We start from the raw sequence: 17,823 nt of genomic DNA, 5'->3' as shown, positions 1-17,823 counted from the left end.
AGATTGCTTTTGCTATTTGGGGTCTTTTGTGTTTCCATACAAATTGTGAAATTTTTTTTTCTAGTTCTGTAAAAAATGCTAGTGGTAGTTTGATAGGGATTGCATTGAATCTGTAGATTGCTTTGGGTAGTAGAGTCATTTTCACAATGTTGATTCTTCCAATCCAAGAACATGGTATATTTCTCCACCTATTTGTATCATCTTTAATTTCTTTCATCAGTGTCTTATAGTTTTCTGCATACAAGTCTTTTGTCTCCTTAGGTAGGTTTATTCCTAGATATTTTATTCTTTTTGTTGCAATGGTAAATGGGAGTGTTTTCTTAATTTCACTCTCAGATTTTTCATCATTAGTGTATAAGAATGCCAGAGATTTCTGTGCATTAATTTTGTATCCTGCTACTTTACCAAATTCATTGATTAGCTCTAGTAGTTTTCTGGTAGCCTCCTTAGGATTCTCTATGTATAGTATCATGTCATCTGCAAACAGTGACAGCTTTACTTCTTCTTTTCTGATTTGGATTCTTTTTATTTCTTTTTCTTCTCTGATTGCTGTGGCTAAAACTTCTACAATAGTTGTTTTGTAGTTCAAGTTTATAGGAGCACCATGGATTACATGGGTTTCCAGGAAATGAGAATGTGACAGAATACATTTTATCAGAAATGAAAGAATATATTATGTGTTGCTTACCCTCTCTCTGCCTTGTTTCCTTATCTGTAAAATGGGGGAAATAAATATACTTGCCTCACAAGGATGTGGAGAAAAGGGAACACTTGTATCAATAAATTGATGCAGCCACTGTGGAAAACAGTGTGGAGTTTTCTCAGAAAACTAAAAATAGAACTACCATATGACTCAGCAATTCCATTCCTGGGTATATGTTGAAAAACACCACAAGCACGAATCTGAAAAGATACGTGCACCCCAATGCTCATAGCAGCATTATTTACAATTGCCAAGGTATGGAAGCGACCTAAGTGTCCATGAACAGATGAATGGATAAAGAAGATGTGATATATATATATACAATGGAATACTACTCAGCCGTAAAAAAGAATGAAAATTTTGCCATTTGCAGCAACATGAATGAATTTGGAGGGCATTATGAAATAAGTGAATTAAGTCAAACAGAGAAAGAGAAACACTGTATGTCACTTACATGTGGAATCTAAAAAATACAACAATCTAGTGAATATAACAAAAAAGGAGCAAACTCACAGATATAGAGAACAAATTAGTAGTTACCAGTGGAGTGGGGTGGGCAATATGGGAGTGGAGGAGTGGTAGGTATAAACTATTGGGTGAAAGATAGGCTACAAGGGTGTATTGTACAACATGGGGAATAGCCACTATTTTGTAATAACAGTAAATGGAAAGTAACCTTTACAAATTGTATAAAAATGAATTTTAAAAATTAAAAAAAATATATACCTGCTTCAGAGTTATTGTGAAGATTGAGTTAATCCACATGAAACACTTAGAACTATGCCTGGCATGTACGTGTTGGTTGTTGTTGTATCTCACATAATATTGAGTCAGCATCTTCTAGGCAGTTGTGTCCTATGTGTGACGTTTGTTCCCCTTTTCCTTCTCTGTTCCCAGGCCTTGCTCAGCGCCCATGACATCGTGGCTCAGAAAGACTTTGAACCACTTCTCCCTCCACTGCCAGACAACATCTCTGAGAGTGAGGAAGCAATGAGGATTGTTTGCTTGGTGAAAAACCAGCAGCCCCTGGTAAGGAAATCATTTTACCTTTTCATTTAGAATTACACCAGGGTTAATTATGAACTAAGTTATCTCTAGTAATTACTTGGGCAATATTTTTGTCTGTAGTCACAGATGTACTGTGAGGCAATCAGAAAATGTGAGGGAATCCATGATAATAATGGCTAAACTGTATCTTAATGAATTTTGCCTGTGATTTCAAACACATTACAGGTTGTAATGTTTTCACCAGGGAAGATTTCTGCTTAGTGTTTTTGTTTTCTAAGAGCTGTGAGAGATAAGAAATTATTTTATTTTATTATTTGGCTCTGTGACATGTATATATATTTTACTCTGTTCTAATGTGTTTGCCTAAGTTTTGTTCCTCTGTAAAGGGGAAGCTAAGTAAGGCATTAATTTGATTTTCTAAGCATAATCCCTTTGATTAGGTTGTAATTGTGGGAGTTTTCTTTACCTTTGGAAGGATCTCAATATTCTTTGATGTCTATGTGGTTGGATATAGACTTTGGTAGACCAAGGTTGAATGGCCTTTCCTTTTTGATGGCACAGTATGTATGGCCCTGGTTGGTATGAATACCCTTGTCCGAAAGACCAGAGCGACATTGAGGGATGCCCCCAGGAAAGTGGTCATGTTAGGTAAAAAGGGGTTCTACTGTACTCTCTCCCCAGGGAGCTACCATCAAGCGCCACGAGATGACAGGGGACATCCTGGTGGCCAGAGTCATCCATGGTGGGCTGGCAGAGAGGAGCGGTAAGCTGGAGCATCAGGGTGCAAGCGTGACCAGGAAGACATGGAATGATTGTTTAATCTTCCAGGGAAGCCCCTCTTTCCTGAGGTTGAGCTTTAATAAGGTCTATTGCTTTGTTACTAAGAAGGAAGAAAGGAATATTCCAGAGAAGTCCCATTTGCCCTTATTCACTGAGTCCCTCCATTCTAGGCACTAAATTAATGTTCCCTTACTTTACATTCCCATGTAAAGCTAACAAGGTAAGTATTATCATGCTATCATATAGATGAGGAAACTGAGACTCAAAGAGATTAACCACCTAACTTGCTCGAGGTTTCACAGTGTGAGTCAGGATTCAAGTCCAGGTCTGCCTCACTCTGTATTCCCAACTTTCACTCTTCACTTGGTCCTTCTGTGTTCAAAAAGGCATCGCTTTTCCCTGTCTTCAAACACCTGTTGCTTGCCTTTTCTACCGTAGAACCAAATTTCCTTCTTTTCATCACTGTGCTTCTGAAACGAGCTGTTCTGTACCTGCTGTCTGTGTCCTCACTGCCCATGACCCTGGAAACCTGGTGCAGGGTTCATACCCCAAAGTTCTTAGAGAAATTACCCAGGGACTTCCTAGTTGCTAAGTCCACTGGCCCTTCTGTCAGCCTCAGTTTTATTTTTACTTCTGCAGCACATTTGATGTTGTTGACAATACCTTTCTTAAAATTTTCATCATCCTTGGTTTCTGTTCCATGAGGTCATCCTGCTTCTTATCTGCACTGTCTTACCTCATATTTCTCAAGCCTCAATCTTAACCCTCAAGTTTCTCCACATTTTCTCTTTTGAAGAATACCCCCCATTTCCTTTTCATCTGACATTTTCTCATGACCCCGACAGCTTTCTTTTTCGTGTTATCTTCTTACCAGAGTTCCAGTTCCATTTTACAACATCAGATTAGTGAAAATAAAAATATCACCACCAGTTAATACCCAGTGTTGGTGGAAAGGTAGAAAAATGCAATTCTCATGCACTTTGGTGGTGGTGTAAATTGGAAGAGCCAGTTTGCTTTATTATTATTATTTCACAATGACATTTAAGGTGTCAGAGCCTGCTTGGGTTTTTGAGAGTTTTTTTGTACCCCTCTTTGTTTTGTGTTCCTGTTTGCCTAGGGTTGTTATATGCTGGAGACAAACTGGTGGAAGTGAATGGAGTTTCAGTTGAAGGACTGGACCCTGAGCAAGTGATCCATATTCTGGTAACAGTCTCCTCCTCGCCTTCTCCATGACTCAGTGCCACGTTACGTCCAGCCCATGGAGTGTGCACTGTAATTGGAGGGGGATTCGGGTCCCGCTAGGCAGCTTCCTTTCTCTAGGCCCCAGAACTTGTCGGTTTCTATGCAGCTTGTCCGCCTTCCCCCATCCGCCTCCTCAGGTGATCTGGCCCCTTTTGGATACCTCCCTTCACGAGCTGCTCTTTCAGCCTCAGGAAGACTGCCAGACCGCCCAGCCCAGGTCCCTCGTCACCTGGGTTGCTCCATTGGAAACTGAGCCCGGGGTGGGCGGAGTGAGACCATGGAGGAGTGTCTGAACCTGAGCAAACCACCCCTTGCTCCCCTTACATTTTTATGCAGTTTCCTTGAGGCAGCTTTGGGGTAGAAAAGAAGCCGCCAGGGGGCAGCATATGGGGAGGGGAACATCCTTGCTGGCCCTGCCACTGTCCTTGTGGTTGAAATGGTGGTGTGACCTGATTATATGAGCTTTTGGTAACTCTTTTCGGCTCCCATTCCCATCCTTCAAACCATTGCCCGAGTCACTGTCCAGCTGTCAGTAGCCATAGCAGCTTTCCCCGCCCACCTCCCCCCACGTACACCCCCAGGGTGGGGCCTGAGGTCAATTATTATATATTACATAGACTAGTGGTTCTCAAACTGGGTTCTTGGGGGAACTCTAGATTTTCATAGACGTGCCTTAGGGACTGAGAGGAGGAGTGGTATTGTAAGGAGTATTATAAGGAGTCTGTCCAGCTGTCAGTAGCCATAGCAGCTTTCCCCGCCCACCTCCCCCCACGTACACCCCCAGGGTGGGGCCTGAGGTCAATTATTATATATTACATAGACTAGTGGTTCTCAAACTGGGTTCTTGGGGGAACTCTAGATTTTCATAGACGTGCCTTAGGGACTGAGAGGAGGAGATTATATAAGGAGTATTATATAAGGAGTATTATATAAGGAGTATTATAAGGAGTATTACATAAGGAGTATTATAAGGAGTATTACCAAGCACTGATATATTTTGCAAACCACTACGCAAGATTCTGTGTGGTATAAAAGCTACTGCACAGGGAGCTTAAAGGACTGTCAGTCACAGACACACATGCCTCCACCTCAGCCTTTTCGGCTCCAGCTGTGGAGTTTCCAGGACAGTGGGGTTGTGAAATTCCCAAGTGAGACCGAGATCTTTCTTGCTAATCTCTAGGATCTCCAATGCCCATCACAGTGTGTGTGACAGGGGGATTCTTACCTCCCCCATCAAACTAAGAGGCTCTCTGTTTCCTCCATCATTAGTTTGGAGACGTCAGTTCCCCCCAGAAGACTTGGGGGCCCTTTATCTTCTTCCCCATAAGACTAGGCTGCCTGATGCAGAAATCAGTATTCAGGAAATAATTACTGACTGAGATATGAGGAGAGAAAGTCAGACCCAGAGCTCCTCTCCTTCCTTAGTGCCTGTGGGAATAAGACCTTGCTGAGTGTGGTGTCCTGGCAGCAGCGAGATGGAGGGTCCCTGTGAGAAGCCAGGCCTCAGTGTGGGTTTTAACAGACCAGTGATCCTGGAAGTCCCACAGCAGGACAGAAGTGAAGCTAAATTTCTTCCTAATGTCTATTTCTGGGTGGTGATATTTAGCTGCTGAGCCCTTGTAAAAGCCCCTGTGGGAGATGTCACCATTTGACCTGCACACATTGAATTGTAACTTCTGTCTGCCAAACCCCAGTAACCCAGTGAACTCTGCGATTTGTCATTCTTTCCTCTGACATTTTCTAGGCCATGTCTCGTGGCACAATCATATTCAAGGTGGTTCCAGTTTCTGACCCTCCTGTTAATAGCCAAAAGATGGTAAGAATTTACTGAGCCTTCATACCCACACACAGTAAATCCTCCAATAACTATAACAACCATGACGTACTTTGTATCTTATTACTATCCTCTGTAATTTGTTGAAGATTTGTTCAATACTGTATTGCATATTTTTCGATACTGATGACATGAGAGGCAAATCAGTAAATGAATACAATAACAGGAGATGGGGTACCAAGAAGTTAAGAAGTAACATCAAGAATGGTGAGCATTTGAGCAAAAACTTCTCAGAGCTAAAAGATTCTATTCCCAAACTCACTTTTTTTTTTTTTTCCCATGGCTCTTAGACTCAGTTCAAGAAGGAAGTTCTTTTTGGTGAGGATGGAGAGGAAAGATAGCACCAGTAGGTGGAAGAGTGGGAGAGACGGTTTTAAGTCTTAACAACCCGGGGGTAAGGATTCTTCTGAGGTGTCATTATGTACCTACTGTCAGGTATATGTTCGTGCCATGACTGAGTACTGGCCCCAGGAGGATCCCGCCATCCCCTGCATGGATGCTGGCTTGCCTTTCCAGAAGGGGGACATCCTCCAGATTGTGGACCAGAATGATGCCCTCTGGTGGCAAGCCCGGAAAATCTCAGACCTTGGTACCTGTGCTGGCCTAATCCCTTCTACCCACCTTCTGAAGAGGTAAGAAAAGTCATCACTCCTGGACTCAAGACTGAGCCATCAGGAAACAAAATGTTTTCTCAGGCTTCTGTTATTTCAGTTAAGATGAGAGAAAGAGAGACAAGCAGATAGATGAACACATACTGATCTATAAATCCAAATGTCAACTTGTCAATATGCTCTAAACATCTTAAACACCAAAAGGGACCAGAATAATCGTATCAATTAGAAAAGAGAGAAGAGTACTTGGGAAGCTAAATTAAACTTTTAAAGGTAGTTCTGACTCCCTCTATAATCTTTCAAGGCTGAGTTGAAAGCTCAGTCACTGAATCTCAACTTACCACCATCACCTTGGTGCTACTGAGGTCCAAGGAAGGGATTAAGGATAGAAAGAAAATAGAATAAGAGGTCCAAGACTCAGCCAATGTTAAGAGGTCACGAAGAAGAAAAGGAACTAGCAAAGGAGACTGAGAAGGAATGGCCGATGAGGCAGACCAAAATCAAGATGGTAGAGTGGCCTGATCAACTATGTCAACCATTGCTGAGGGGACTGAGAATTGACCACTTGATGTAGCAACAGAAGTCATTGGTGATCTTGATAAAAACAATTTCAGTGGATGAGGTGGGACCAAATCTTAGTAAAAGGGGATTTGAAGACATTGACAACAATGAGCATGGAAAATTCTTTGAGACATTTTGTATAAAGCAGAGCAGAGCAATGGACAAATAGCTAGAGGGGAAAGTGGAGTGGTATGAGAGAACTTTTTTAGATAGGGTAGATAATGGTAATGGGAAAAATCCAATGAGAGGGAAAATTTTATGATACAGGAGAAAGAAGGGAACATTGCTGCTCTTGTTGTCCTTGGGGAAGCAGGAGGAGATGTGATGGAGCCTGTAAATAGAGGGGTTGGCCTTATACAGGATCATGAACAGTTCACCCACAGTAATAGTAGCAGTAGGGAATCCAGAGTGTGTGGGCACAGCTGAGGGTGAGGGATATGGTGGGAGTTTATGGAAGGTCTCTTCCATCTGTTCTTATTTTCTCAGTGGAATAAGCAATGTCATAAGCTGAGAGTAAGGGTGGGTAGGAGATATTGGGAAGGAAAGAGGAGAAAGCTTGAAAAGTTTCTATGTGAACTGGAGAGCAAATTGGTTAGATAAATACAGTATCATCAGCATTAAGGGCCCACTTAAGGTTAAAGGTCATAAATTTATAGTGATTCTGGTCAGCTTCCTGGGGGGCAGGGCCAGATTAGACAGGGAGTCAGATTTAACAGTAAATCAAGAGAGGGACAAGGGAGTGATTTTAATGAAAGACCATGACGTTTAAGCTTGTTAAGGAGGGAGGTGACAGGGTAGGGTCAGTGGAAAGGAAGTCAGATCAATGGATTATAGGTCCCTATGGGGTTGATAGATTATTGGGGTTGGGAAGATAGGAGGTGCTGGTAGAAGAAAGGGATGCTGGAAATAGAAATTATATAGAGATTGTAGTTTGGGGTACTGAAAGGCCTAGGGTATGACAGTGAGATGCAGTGGCTGAGGTCATTGGAAGGTCATTGGAAGAGAGGAGATCAAGGAACCAAGAGGCCAGGGTGTTGGAAGGGGCATCTTTGTGCCTAATAAAATCATCATGCATCATGACAGAGCAGTGTTAAGAGCATGGGTGTTAGCAGGAATAATCTGAGAATGGCTTCCAGAAGAGTCAGGGAAATGGCTTTCAAAGTGAGGGCGTCTAGGGAAGAGGGTTAATGGTCTGGAGATGGCCAGGAGAAGCAGGACACAGACCCCACCTCCAGGCCCCATGGAGTGAGGACCTCATGCAGTGGTGTGCTGGAGCCAGCTCACAGAGCCTGTGTGCACCCTTCTCACACCCACGGTCGGTGACGTCGGGGTGGCAGCTTGAAATCAGCCCCAATGGGAATATTGACACTAGAAAAATCTGCAAAGCTGCATATGAGGACTCATCTCCCCGGGCTGGTTTACCCACACACCACTGGGAGTCGGAGAGGAAAGAGCCACCTCTCAAAAGGGGCAGGGGAGCAGTGACCTCAGGGGGACCTGGGTTTAGTTAGAACAAGAAGGTGAAGGGCTCACTCAAAGTGCAGGAGGAGGTTCGAGAGATTTCGTTGGAGATTTACTGCCAGTTCCAGAGGGTGTGTGAAAGGGCTTCAGGGAGCGGCCAGGTGGTGGATAGAGCCTTACGGGGATTAAAGTGCAGAGGATAAGGGATGACCTGAGGACACACACAGGGATAAAGCCCTAATGAGATTAGTCCTCATGGTCTCAGAGCCGAGAGTGGCAAGGAGATTCCAGTGGGGGTCTTGCAAGGAGCACACAGAAATGGCAGGTTTACTAGATTAGCGCACAAATAAAGGACAACGGAAGGAACTGAAATTCATGTGGCTCTAAAGGGATTGTAGAGAGCATCACAGCCTGGGAGGGAAACCAGAACATGCGGTGAAAATTCTGAGACCAGCTGGAGCAGGCTAACATGCCGGAGAGGCAGGTGCCATATGGCTCATGCAGTGAAGCTCTGTGGCATGTGCGCTAGTGGTCGCAGGCCAGATTTTCACCCTAAGTCAGTGTGACTCTGAAAAGATGCTGTGAGGCAGGAAAGAATGATAAGAAAGGCCCTGCATTTGGAGAATGTATTTGACAGTGTGTTTGGAGGTGAAACCTCCTTGTTCACTTGGTTGGAAGCAACAGAATTCTAGGAAACATTCTGTCCTGGATCTATTTCACCTGGGTTAACCTGGATTAATTTTTTTTTTTCCTTCTCACAGTGTATTTCTTTTTGCATAGGAAGCAACGGGAGTTCTGGTGGTCTCAGCCATATCAGCCTCACAACAACCTCAAATCCACCATATGTGAGTGTGCTGACACCTCAGACCCATCCTGTGCATCACGGGAAAGCCAGCTCCCTCTCTCCCAGGGCTGATTTCCCGCCCAACAGAGGATCTTTAAATGTCCCCGTACCCCAGATAGCCTCCTGGCAGCCATCTGAAATCCTACCCTAGACATTCATTCCTTTGGATTTAGAAGAGTTCTCAGTTTGTGGAAATGCAAATGTTCTTGTGATCACTCCCCGGCTTGAAGTCCCCTGAGGTGTCTACAGCTAGTCCGTACATTATACACCTACTGGCAAGCAAGGCTGCAGAGCGGCACAGTGTGTGTGCCTTTGATGAGTAAACATGGGACTGAATTATTATTTAATGAGTGTAGTTTGTTCACTTCACAGTATTTTAGATGGCGGTGGAGGAATGGTCAGCAAAGGGGTTCATGGTGGCAAATGCTCGTGAACGACTTACTGCCTTAATGAAGGGTGTCAGTAGCTCATAGAGCCCAGCTAGAACCTACTGATCCAGGACCGTCTGAAATGCTCTCTGGCAGGAGTTACAGAAGGGGAAGAGGTGCCCAGAGGAGGGAGAGGGAGAGGGGCATGGACAGGAGGCTGGGAGGGCACTAAAGTAAACATAGATTTGCCCATGGGGAGTCCTCATCCACTTTACTTCTCAATTCTCTAAGCCAAAAATTATTATTTTATTCCCTTGAAAAGATATGGTGACAACTATAGAGACATTTCTGAAAGAAAACACTCTTAAAATTCCTTTACACTGACCGTATTTTCATACTGTCTTTCAGTTATAGAACCATATTTTACATGGTTACAGTAACAGTTGCAATACTACTTTTTATCTTTTTTCTTTAACTTGACATTTTGTCAGAGACATTTGTCATGATATAATCTTCATAGTGATATTTTAGTTATTTCCCCTGTGCTTTGAAAAAGTTTGTTTACCAAACCAGATTGAAGTACTTCTTTAACCCATTTTCCTATTTCATTTATCAAAGGCATGTGAAAGTGCAAACTAAGCTTCTAACCAATATCTGATAACTAGTAGGGCCACGGGTTGACATCTAACTTGCTTGCATAGTCTACGTGCCATTTCTATTAGAATTTTGCAAAGTCCATCCTGAAAAGAGTTTGCAGCCGCATATTATTATCCTTACAAATCTCTGAGTCCAGGAACCCCAAGTATGGAGCCACTGAGTTAAAGGGTCACCTCTCACAGGGATGTTTCTTTCTTTTTTTAAAAAAAATTTATTAATTTATTTATTTTTGGCTGCGTTGGGTCTTTGTTGCTGTATGCAGACTTGCTCTAGTTGTGGCGAACGGGGGCTAATCTTCGTTGCAGTGCACGGGCTTCTCATTGCGGTGGCTTCTCTTGTTGCGGAGCACAGGCTCTAGGGCTCATGAGCTTCAGTAGTCGTGCCACACGGGCTCAGTAGTTGTGGCTCACGGGCTCTAGAGCTCAGGCTCAGTAATTGTGGTGCACGGGCTTAGTTGCTCCGCGGCATGTGAGATCTTCCTGAACCAGGGCTCGAACCGGTGTCCCCTGCATTGGCAGGCGGATTCTTAACCACTGTGCCACCAGGGAAGCCCCAGGGATGTTTCTGATAGAGTACATCATTTTCTAAACTATCAGGTCATTTCTTTTTAACTGTTGTAGATGATATTGCAAATAAATATTATTTTGTATCTTTTTGTTCTGCCTGAATGTTACCATGGGAAAAAAAAATCTCAGGAAAGGGTTACTACTCAGGATGTATAGGCAACTTTATTACTCAAGAGTTACTGAAAAATTCCAGGCATATGTTAGTTTACAGATGTTATTAAAAAGTTATTTACTGAAGATGCACTTGTAATTGTCATCCCTCTTTCTTTCCCTCCCTCCTCTCTCTCTCTCCTTCCTCTCTCTCCTCCTTCCTTTTTTTCTTCCTCCCTTTCTCTCTTTCTTTCCTTCTTTCCATTCAAGATTTGAGTTCCTAAAATATAATGAATAAATAATAAATGCATTAATTCAGAAATGAATAGAATGCAACTCTTACAGAGCTTATTGGGATAGAAGGGAATAGGATTTTCCAGAAGCAAATAGATCCCATTTCCAACAAGGCTCATAAATTTATTGGTTTCTATAGGATATTCACTTATCATTTTGTTACTAAATCTCCATTGAATTTTTAGAGAATAATTTTGGCATTTTGCTTTTCTTACTGTAGGTAAATTAATCTGATAAACTATAGAATAAACTATTGTGCTCGCTCTCTCTTTTTTCCCCTGCTTCAATCATTTTTCTGTACCCAGCGATTTCTATTGAAGAAGGTAAGAAATAGTATTTGTGGGGAAAAAAAACTCATCTCCAAAGCCTCCTAGAAATTTCCTATAGTTTTCTTAATTCACTTCAATTTCAATTCAGCTATTTATTAAGCTCTTCCTGTGTGCCTCGTAGTGTGCTAATCACTAATACCCTAATTTATAAAAAGATGTCAGTCAAAAGAACACACACTGTGTAATTGTTCTCAACACTGAGAGGAATAAAAGAAAAGAGAACCAACATTTACAGGCAGCCCCAGAATCTAACACAGCACATGGTAAGAATTCAATGAAAGTTGTGAAACGGATCCTCTGTTTTGTTTCAACTGCTTTGTACACAATGTCTAAAAATAACCCTGTAATGAACTTGTTATTTTTCCCATTGTATGGATGAAAAGACTGATAAGGTAAGAATGTTGTCAGAGGCGGCCAACAGCCGTGGTCTGGATTAAAGTTGCTCTCTGTCTGAAGGGCACTACATCAGGGGCAAATGGGGCCTCCAGTTATTACCTCTCCCCTTCTCCATGCTCAGACACCAAGATGACTCATTGTGATGCCAAATACACACACACACAAGCAAGAAAGCAAGATGCTGTCTGCTTGTGGAGAGGGGAAAAGAAGAGAGAAGAGCAGTCCTCTTTGCCACCATCCACATTTCATCCCTGAAATTGGAACGGGGAGGGGGAGGAGCATGGACAGGCCTTTGGGTCTCTGTGGTCTTGCTGGGTGACAAGCCCACTGTCTTTGTCAGCTCAGGCAGCCATAGCAAGATCACACAGACTGGGTGACTTTAACCACAGACATTTATTTCTCACAGTTCTGGGGACTCTAAGTCCAACATCAAGGTTCTGACAGGGTTGGTTTCTGAGGAGACTTTTCTTCCTGGCTGGCAGACGGCTGCCTTCTCTCTGTGTGCTCACGTGGCCTTTCCTCTGTGAATGCGGGGTGGGAGAAGTGTGTGGGGAGAGAGGGAGAGGAGAGAGAAAGAGAGAGAGAGAGAGATCAGTGTGGTTTCTTTTCCTCTTCTTATAAGGCCACCAGTCCTTTTGGATTAGGGCCCCAACTTTATGACCTCATTTAATCTTAATTATCTCCTTAAAGGCCCCATCTCCAAATACAGTCATCTGGGGGCTAGGATTTCAACATATGTATGCATTTTTGAAGGGTACAAATCAGTCACCCTAGCCCATAGTGTGGAATTGTTCATTAAAAAAAAAAAAGATTTGTTTATTATTTATTTATTTTAGGCTGCGTTGGGTCTTAGTTGTGGCGTGTGGGATCTTTGTTGAGGCATGCAGGATCTTTCGCTGCAGCGCGCGGAATTCTCTCTAGCTATGGCGCCCGGGCTCCAGAGCATGTGGGCTCTGTAGTTTGCAGCACATGGGTTCTCTAGTTGAGTTGCCCATCTCAGTAGATGTGGCACGCAGGCTTTGTTGCCCCGCAGCATGTGGGATCTTAGGTTCCCCACCAAGGATTGAACCCGCATCCCCTGCATTGTAAGGCAGATTCTTTACCACTGGACCACTAGGGAAGTCCCTGGAATTGTTAACTTTGAGAGCGCAAAATCCGTGGCTCTTTTAGACCCCAGAGTTACATATTAGAAAAACCGGGACTACTTGTGCTGTTATTAGAGATTCTCTCCTGGCCTCTGTAAAACAGGAATGACAATTCTAGTTTTTGTTTGCCTTTAAATCAAAACCCTCTAGTTATGTGCTGGGAGCTAATGAATTCACCGTTATAAATTACTGATCTGGAAAATAATCTTTAAATGAATATAAGGAATTGAATGACAGTGTTAAATATCTCAGCTATGTTACTTGTTCATCTGTGCTCCTATCTCTATAAAACAGTATTATTTCATAAAATGTTTCATATTGCATATTTTACTTAAAAACAATCAATGATATGATCTTTAAGGAAGTGATGATAAATTTATTATATTACTTTATAATATTATAGCTTATTATACAAACTATAATTTGAACTTTTAGAATACATAAGACATTTATTAAAATATTATTTATTGATCACCTGGGAATTGTGGGTATTGTGCTAGGCTCAAGATATACAGTGCAGAAAGAAAAAAAATTTTTTTTCAGAACATATGTTCAAATCAACTATTCTGATATTAAAAGGGAAATTCGATTTAATAAATAATTAGTCATGTGCCTACTATGTGGAAGACACTAAGCTCTATAAAATACGTAAAAATTAGTTAAGATGATTTCCACTTTTCAAGGAGCTGTCTAGGAGGGCTAATAAGGCAAACACCCAAATGATTATATTATGAGGCAGAGTAGATGTGCAATAGCAGAGAATTCAAGGTAGTAGGAAGAAAATGCTGTGCAGTTCATGGCAAGGATATTCATTTTGATCAGTGTTGAGATGGACCTTGAAGTATTACAGGCTAAGGGAACAGCCTAAGCAAAGGCACAGAGGAAGAATCAATGGAGTCTGCTCTAACAGGAGTGTAAGATACAAGAAAGAGACAGCAGTTTTCAAAGCTGGGTTTGGGTCACACCGTAAAGAGCTTTGAGTATTAGGATGAACAGTTTTAAAAGTTATATTCTTTTATTCTCATACATACATTCCAGCTAAAGGTAAAAATAATTAACATTATTGAGCACTTACCATGTGCCTGAGCTTTTCCTGCATTATCTCAATCCTATCCTATGTGGTAGGTATTATTACTACCTGCATTTATAGACAGAAGATGAGGCTTAGAGGTAAACTAATTTATCCAGCATTCAAAAGCCTGTGCTTTTAGAATTTTAACCATTCGATGTCCTGTGGCCTCCCATAGCCTACATTTTCATTTAGTACAGTAGAGCCATTTTTATCTCTCCGAGTGAGCGATAGTTGTAAGAATAACATGATTATAGGGTGGTCTGAGTTTCATTGCCATAAGCCCATACATAGGGAATTTCATTTGTGATACTAACATTTTAACTTCAATTTTTCCCTTTCTATGCTCTCTTATAGAAGATGACATGAAGATTGACGAGAAATGTGTGGAAGCAGGTAGCATTTCCTCTTGATAGATTTACCACCAGGAGAAATATGAAGCAGCTCAGCTATAGATTTCCTGAAGCAGTCAGTCAAAGGGGCCACAGGCCTATTTTCTGGAAGAAATGTGTAAAATAAATCCCCCATGGCAGCTTTTTTCTGTGGTTCTGACACTTGGAAGGGAAGCACAGCTGCAGGAATGTCTCCATGCTTCAGACCAACCTTTTAGAAAGTGTTCTAGAAAGCAGTATTCTGGAAATGATCACAGGAACACACAGTAACACTCAGGTGTTACATTCAGTAATATTCAGGAGCAACTCCTGGAAACCACGTGCTCTTTCTGAAATACTATAAAATATTGAGATATCACATTTTTATTTTTAAATTTTTATTTATTTATTTTTAAAACATCTTTATTGGAGTATAATTGCTTTACAATGATGTGTTAGTTTCTGCTGTATAACAAAGTGAATCAGCTATACGTACACATACATCCCCATATCTCCTCCCTCTTGCGTCGCCCTCCCACCCTCCCTATATCAGATTTTTAAAAAGCAAAATATCTATTTTGTTATTGTTTGATACCATTTTCTGGTAGATTCTAGTATAGATCAATAGTCATGTGTTCCAAATTTCTGAGAAATATATAAATACTTCACATTTCTATTCTTAGATTTTTTTTTGGAAATTGGGAGAAGATTTTTCAAATTTAGTGGCAGAACTAAGATTGGTTCAAGAATCACTAGGATTTTGTTGGAGAGTCTTTAGTCTGATAGGTGACTTTGTCTTGGCTTTATGGGTTAATCTAGCTTTTAGACATTAAATAATGATATGAAATGTTTAAATACTGGGTATTTCAAAGATTTACATATATTTCCCAGAACAACTACAGAATAATGCTGACATTATATTTATTTTACCAAGTACACATCCTGGGTTTTTTTTTTTTAACTTGCAGTACTATTCATTTCCTTTCTGTAATTTTAATTAAAATTTTTTATTAGGTAACACATTCACATATTTAAAATTCAAAAACGACAAAAGTATATTCAGTAAAATTCCCTCTCTCTTTCTGTTCCCCTACTCAGTTTTCTTTCTTGAGGCAGTAAATGCTCTCAGTTTCTTGGGCATTCCTCCAGACATATTCTGTGCAACGACGTATATTTTTTTCTCCTCTCCCACACCCTCATTCTCACCTCTTTTAAAACACAAATGCATGTACTCTTTGAAGGTATGCTATATACACTGTTCTGTTCCTGGCTTTTTTACTTAATATTACATATCTTGGAGATGATTCCATCATAGTACATAAAGAGCCTCCTCATATATTTTAAATGGTTTATTGGTTAAATAAGTTATCGTGCATTTATATAATCACTTATTGGTAGACATTTGAATTATGTCCAATCTTGTCTATTATAAACAATGCTAAATATATCGTTTCACAAATGTGTGTATACCTTAGATGCAGCATTGCCTGATGTAAGGATGTGTGTGTTGGTAACATTGCTATATATTTCTAATTGCTCTCCATATAAATTCTAGTTTTTTTATGCTTAATGTCTCTTTAAAACACTAACGAGAATCGTTTTAACTGATGAGGGACTTGGTTTATCTCAGGTATTTCTCAGTCACCTAAACAACCCTAACCCAACCAAGCCATTCAAATGCTCCTTCTAGCCACACTCCCCTTGCTTATGGACCCCCCAAAGCTTCAAGCAAACCTCTAGCAGCAAAGCTGTATAGTATCCAACCATCTATTGGTGTTTACCATGACATTCCACCTTTTCCTTCCCTCTGGCTTCTTTTTCATTTTATTTATTCTCTTCTATTTTTTGATTTTATTTATTTATTTTAAGCTCCTGCTGTACCCCTTCTTGTCATCACAGCCCAATTGCTTATATATACTCATTTAAGGCTTTATATGCCACAGACACACCACTGAGTTGGCCTTGATTTAGGAAAAACATTTTCAAAGTGATGTGTGTGCAGAATCGTAGGGTCAGGGAATTAGACTGTTGAACTATAGACTCAGTATGGATAGTAATGTAACTATACTTTTGGTTTTTTGCCTCCATGGAAAACCATAGATGAAGAAACATTTGAATCTGGTAAATAAAACATGAACATTTTATACTGATTTTTAAATGTATATTCCAAATTTTGGTATAACTTAAACACTTTTAATGATACAATAATTGCTTAAAGACATCAACGGTATAGTCATGAGATACTGTAAACTTCACCATAAGCAGTGCTTCTCATTAGGGACATTTTGGAACCCTATGGGGGCATTTTTTGGTTGTCACATTGATTGGGGACACTACTGGCCTTTAATTGGTGGGAGTCAGGGATGCTAGATGACCTGCTGTGTGTGAGACCATCCTGCATGATCTCCTGAATGTCCTGCTGGACAAAACTCATTAGGAATCTGAGTAAGTAGTTCTTTAGTACACAACAGTGATGTAAGTTTTCACAAGATGTAACATGAAAAGCTCATTGGTTTAGAAGACAGTCATTATGGAGAGAGACATTTAAACAGAATAAAGACATTGCCTTGAAATTACTGAATAATTTATTCCACACATTCTAATCCATACTGATATTAAATCAACTGGAAAGTGAGGTATCTATACCAAACCAATTATTTTCTTTTCTTTGATATGTTATTGCCATTATTGATGACACATGGTATCATCAAGTGTCTGTTCCTCAAAGTAATGTAGACGTTATTAGTAACAAAATAAGCCCCATGGAGTATTTTGAAAAACTGGCAACCTTTTGGAGCATGTTAACATTACTAACTTGCTTCCAAGTACATGATGTTTCCTCATTTTCTCCATTTCGTCAGTGCTTTGGCATATTACACCTACCTCAGTTAAGGCAATTTCCCTCTTTCCCATATATACCAATAAATCTGGTCTGTTATCAGAACACTCTTTGTTCTAGTCTCCACTTGTTACTTTGCTCTTCTATTTTTCTATACTTCATATAAGGACTATTTTCTGATCTTCTCACTTCCTTTAAATCCATGCTTCTTCAGTATAAGTAGGTATAAGCATCTAATAGTTTATGTCTTCTAGAGAAGCCATGCCCAAAGATTTCTATTTTGAAATATATACTTTTTGAAACACGTACTTTTAAAACATAAATTACTTCCTATTAATTTTCCTTTACATTACAGTTAGAGCATTACGTTGCTGTTTTAAAATGATGTGTTAGAATATATCTATGAATTTCATTTTTTAAGCTTAGAGAGATTGTTATAAATATTAGTTATAAAAGAAGATAGCATTGAGACATCCCTAGCGGTCCAGTGGTTAAGACTTCGCCTTCCAGTGCAGGGGGTGTGGGTTCAATCCCTGATCGGGGAGCTAAGATCCCACATGCCTCATGGCCAAAAAACCAAAAACATGAAACAGAAGCAATGTTGTAACAAATTCAATAAAGACTTTAAAAATGGTCCACGTCAAAAAGAAAATCT

The 17,823-nt window shown here is 40.6% G+C and overlaps 1 protein-coding gene across 1 annotated transcript in view; it reads left to right on the top strand.

The window, feature by feature from the left end:
• Positions 1-17,823, top strand: part of MPP4 (MAGUK p55 scaffold protein 4) — a 45,157-nt gene that overhangs the window by 9,756 nt on the left and 17,578 nt on the right. Inside the window, exons 7-15 of the mRNA XM_055079360.1 lie at positions 1,601-1,732; positions 2,393-2,474; positions 3,609-3,694; positions 5,478-5,549; positions 6,003-6,199; positions 8,981-9,045; positions 11,325-11,342; positions 14,316-14,354; positions 16,430-16,450. Of these exons, the coding sequence (XP_054935335.1) occupies positions 1,601-1,732; positions 2,393-2,474; positions 3,609-3,694; positions 5,478-5,549; positions 6,003-6,199; positions 8,981-9,045; positions 11,325-11,342; positions 14,316-14,354; positions 16,430-16,450 (712 nt within the window). The remainder of the gene's footprint in view (positions 1-1,600; positions 1,733-2,392; positions 2,475-3,608; positions 3,695-5,477; positions 5,550-6,002; positions 6,200-8,980; positions 9,046-11,324; positions 11,343-14,315; positions 14,355-16,429; positions 16,451-17,823) is intronic.

This window comes from Physeter macrocephalus, chromosome 2, assembly GCF_002837175.3.
Source record: "Physeter macrocephalus isolate SW-GA chromosome 2, ASM283717v5, whole genome shotgun sequence".
NCBI lineage: Eukaryota > Metazoa > Chordata > Mammalia > Artiodactyla > Physeteridae > Physeter > Physeter macrocephalus.
Note: the sequence above shows the minus strand (reverse complement) of the source record. Positions and strands in the feature narration are given on the sequence as shown.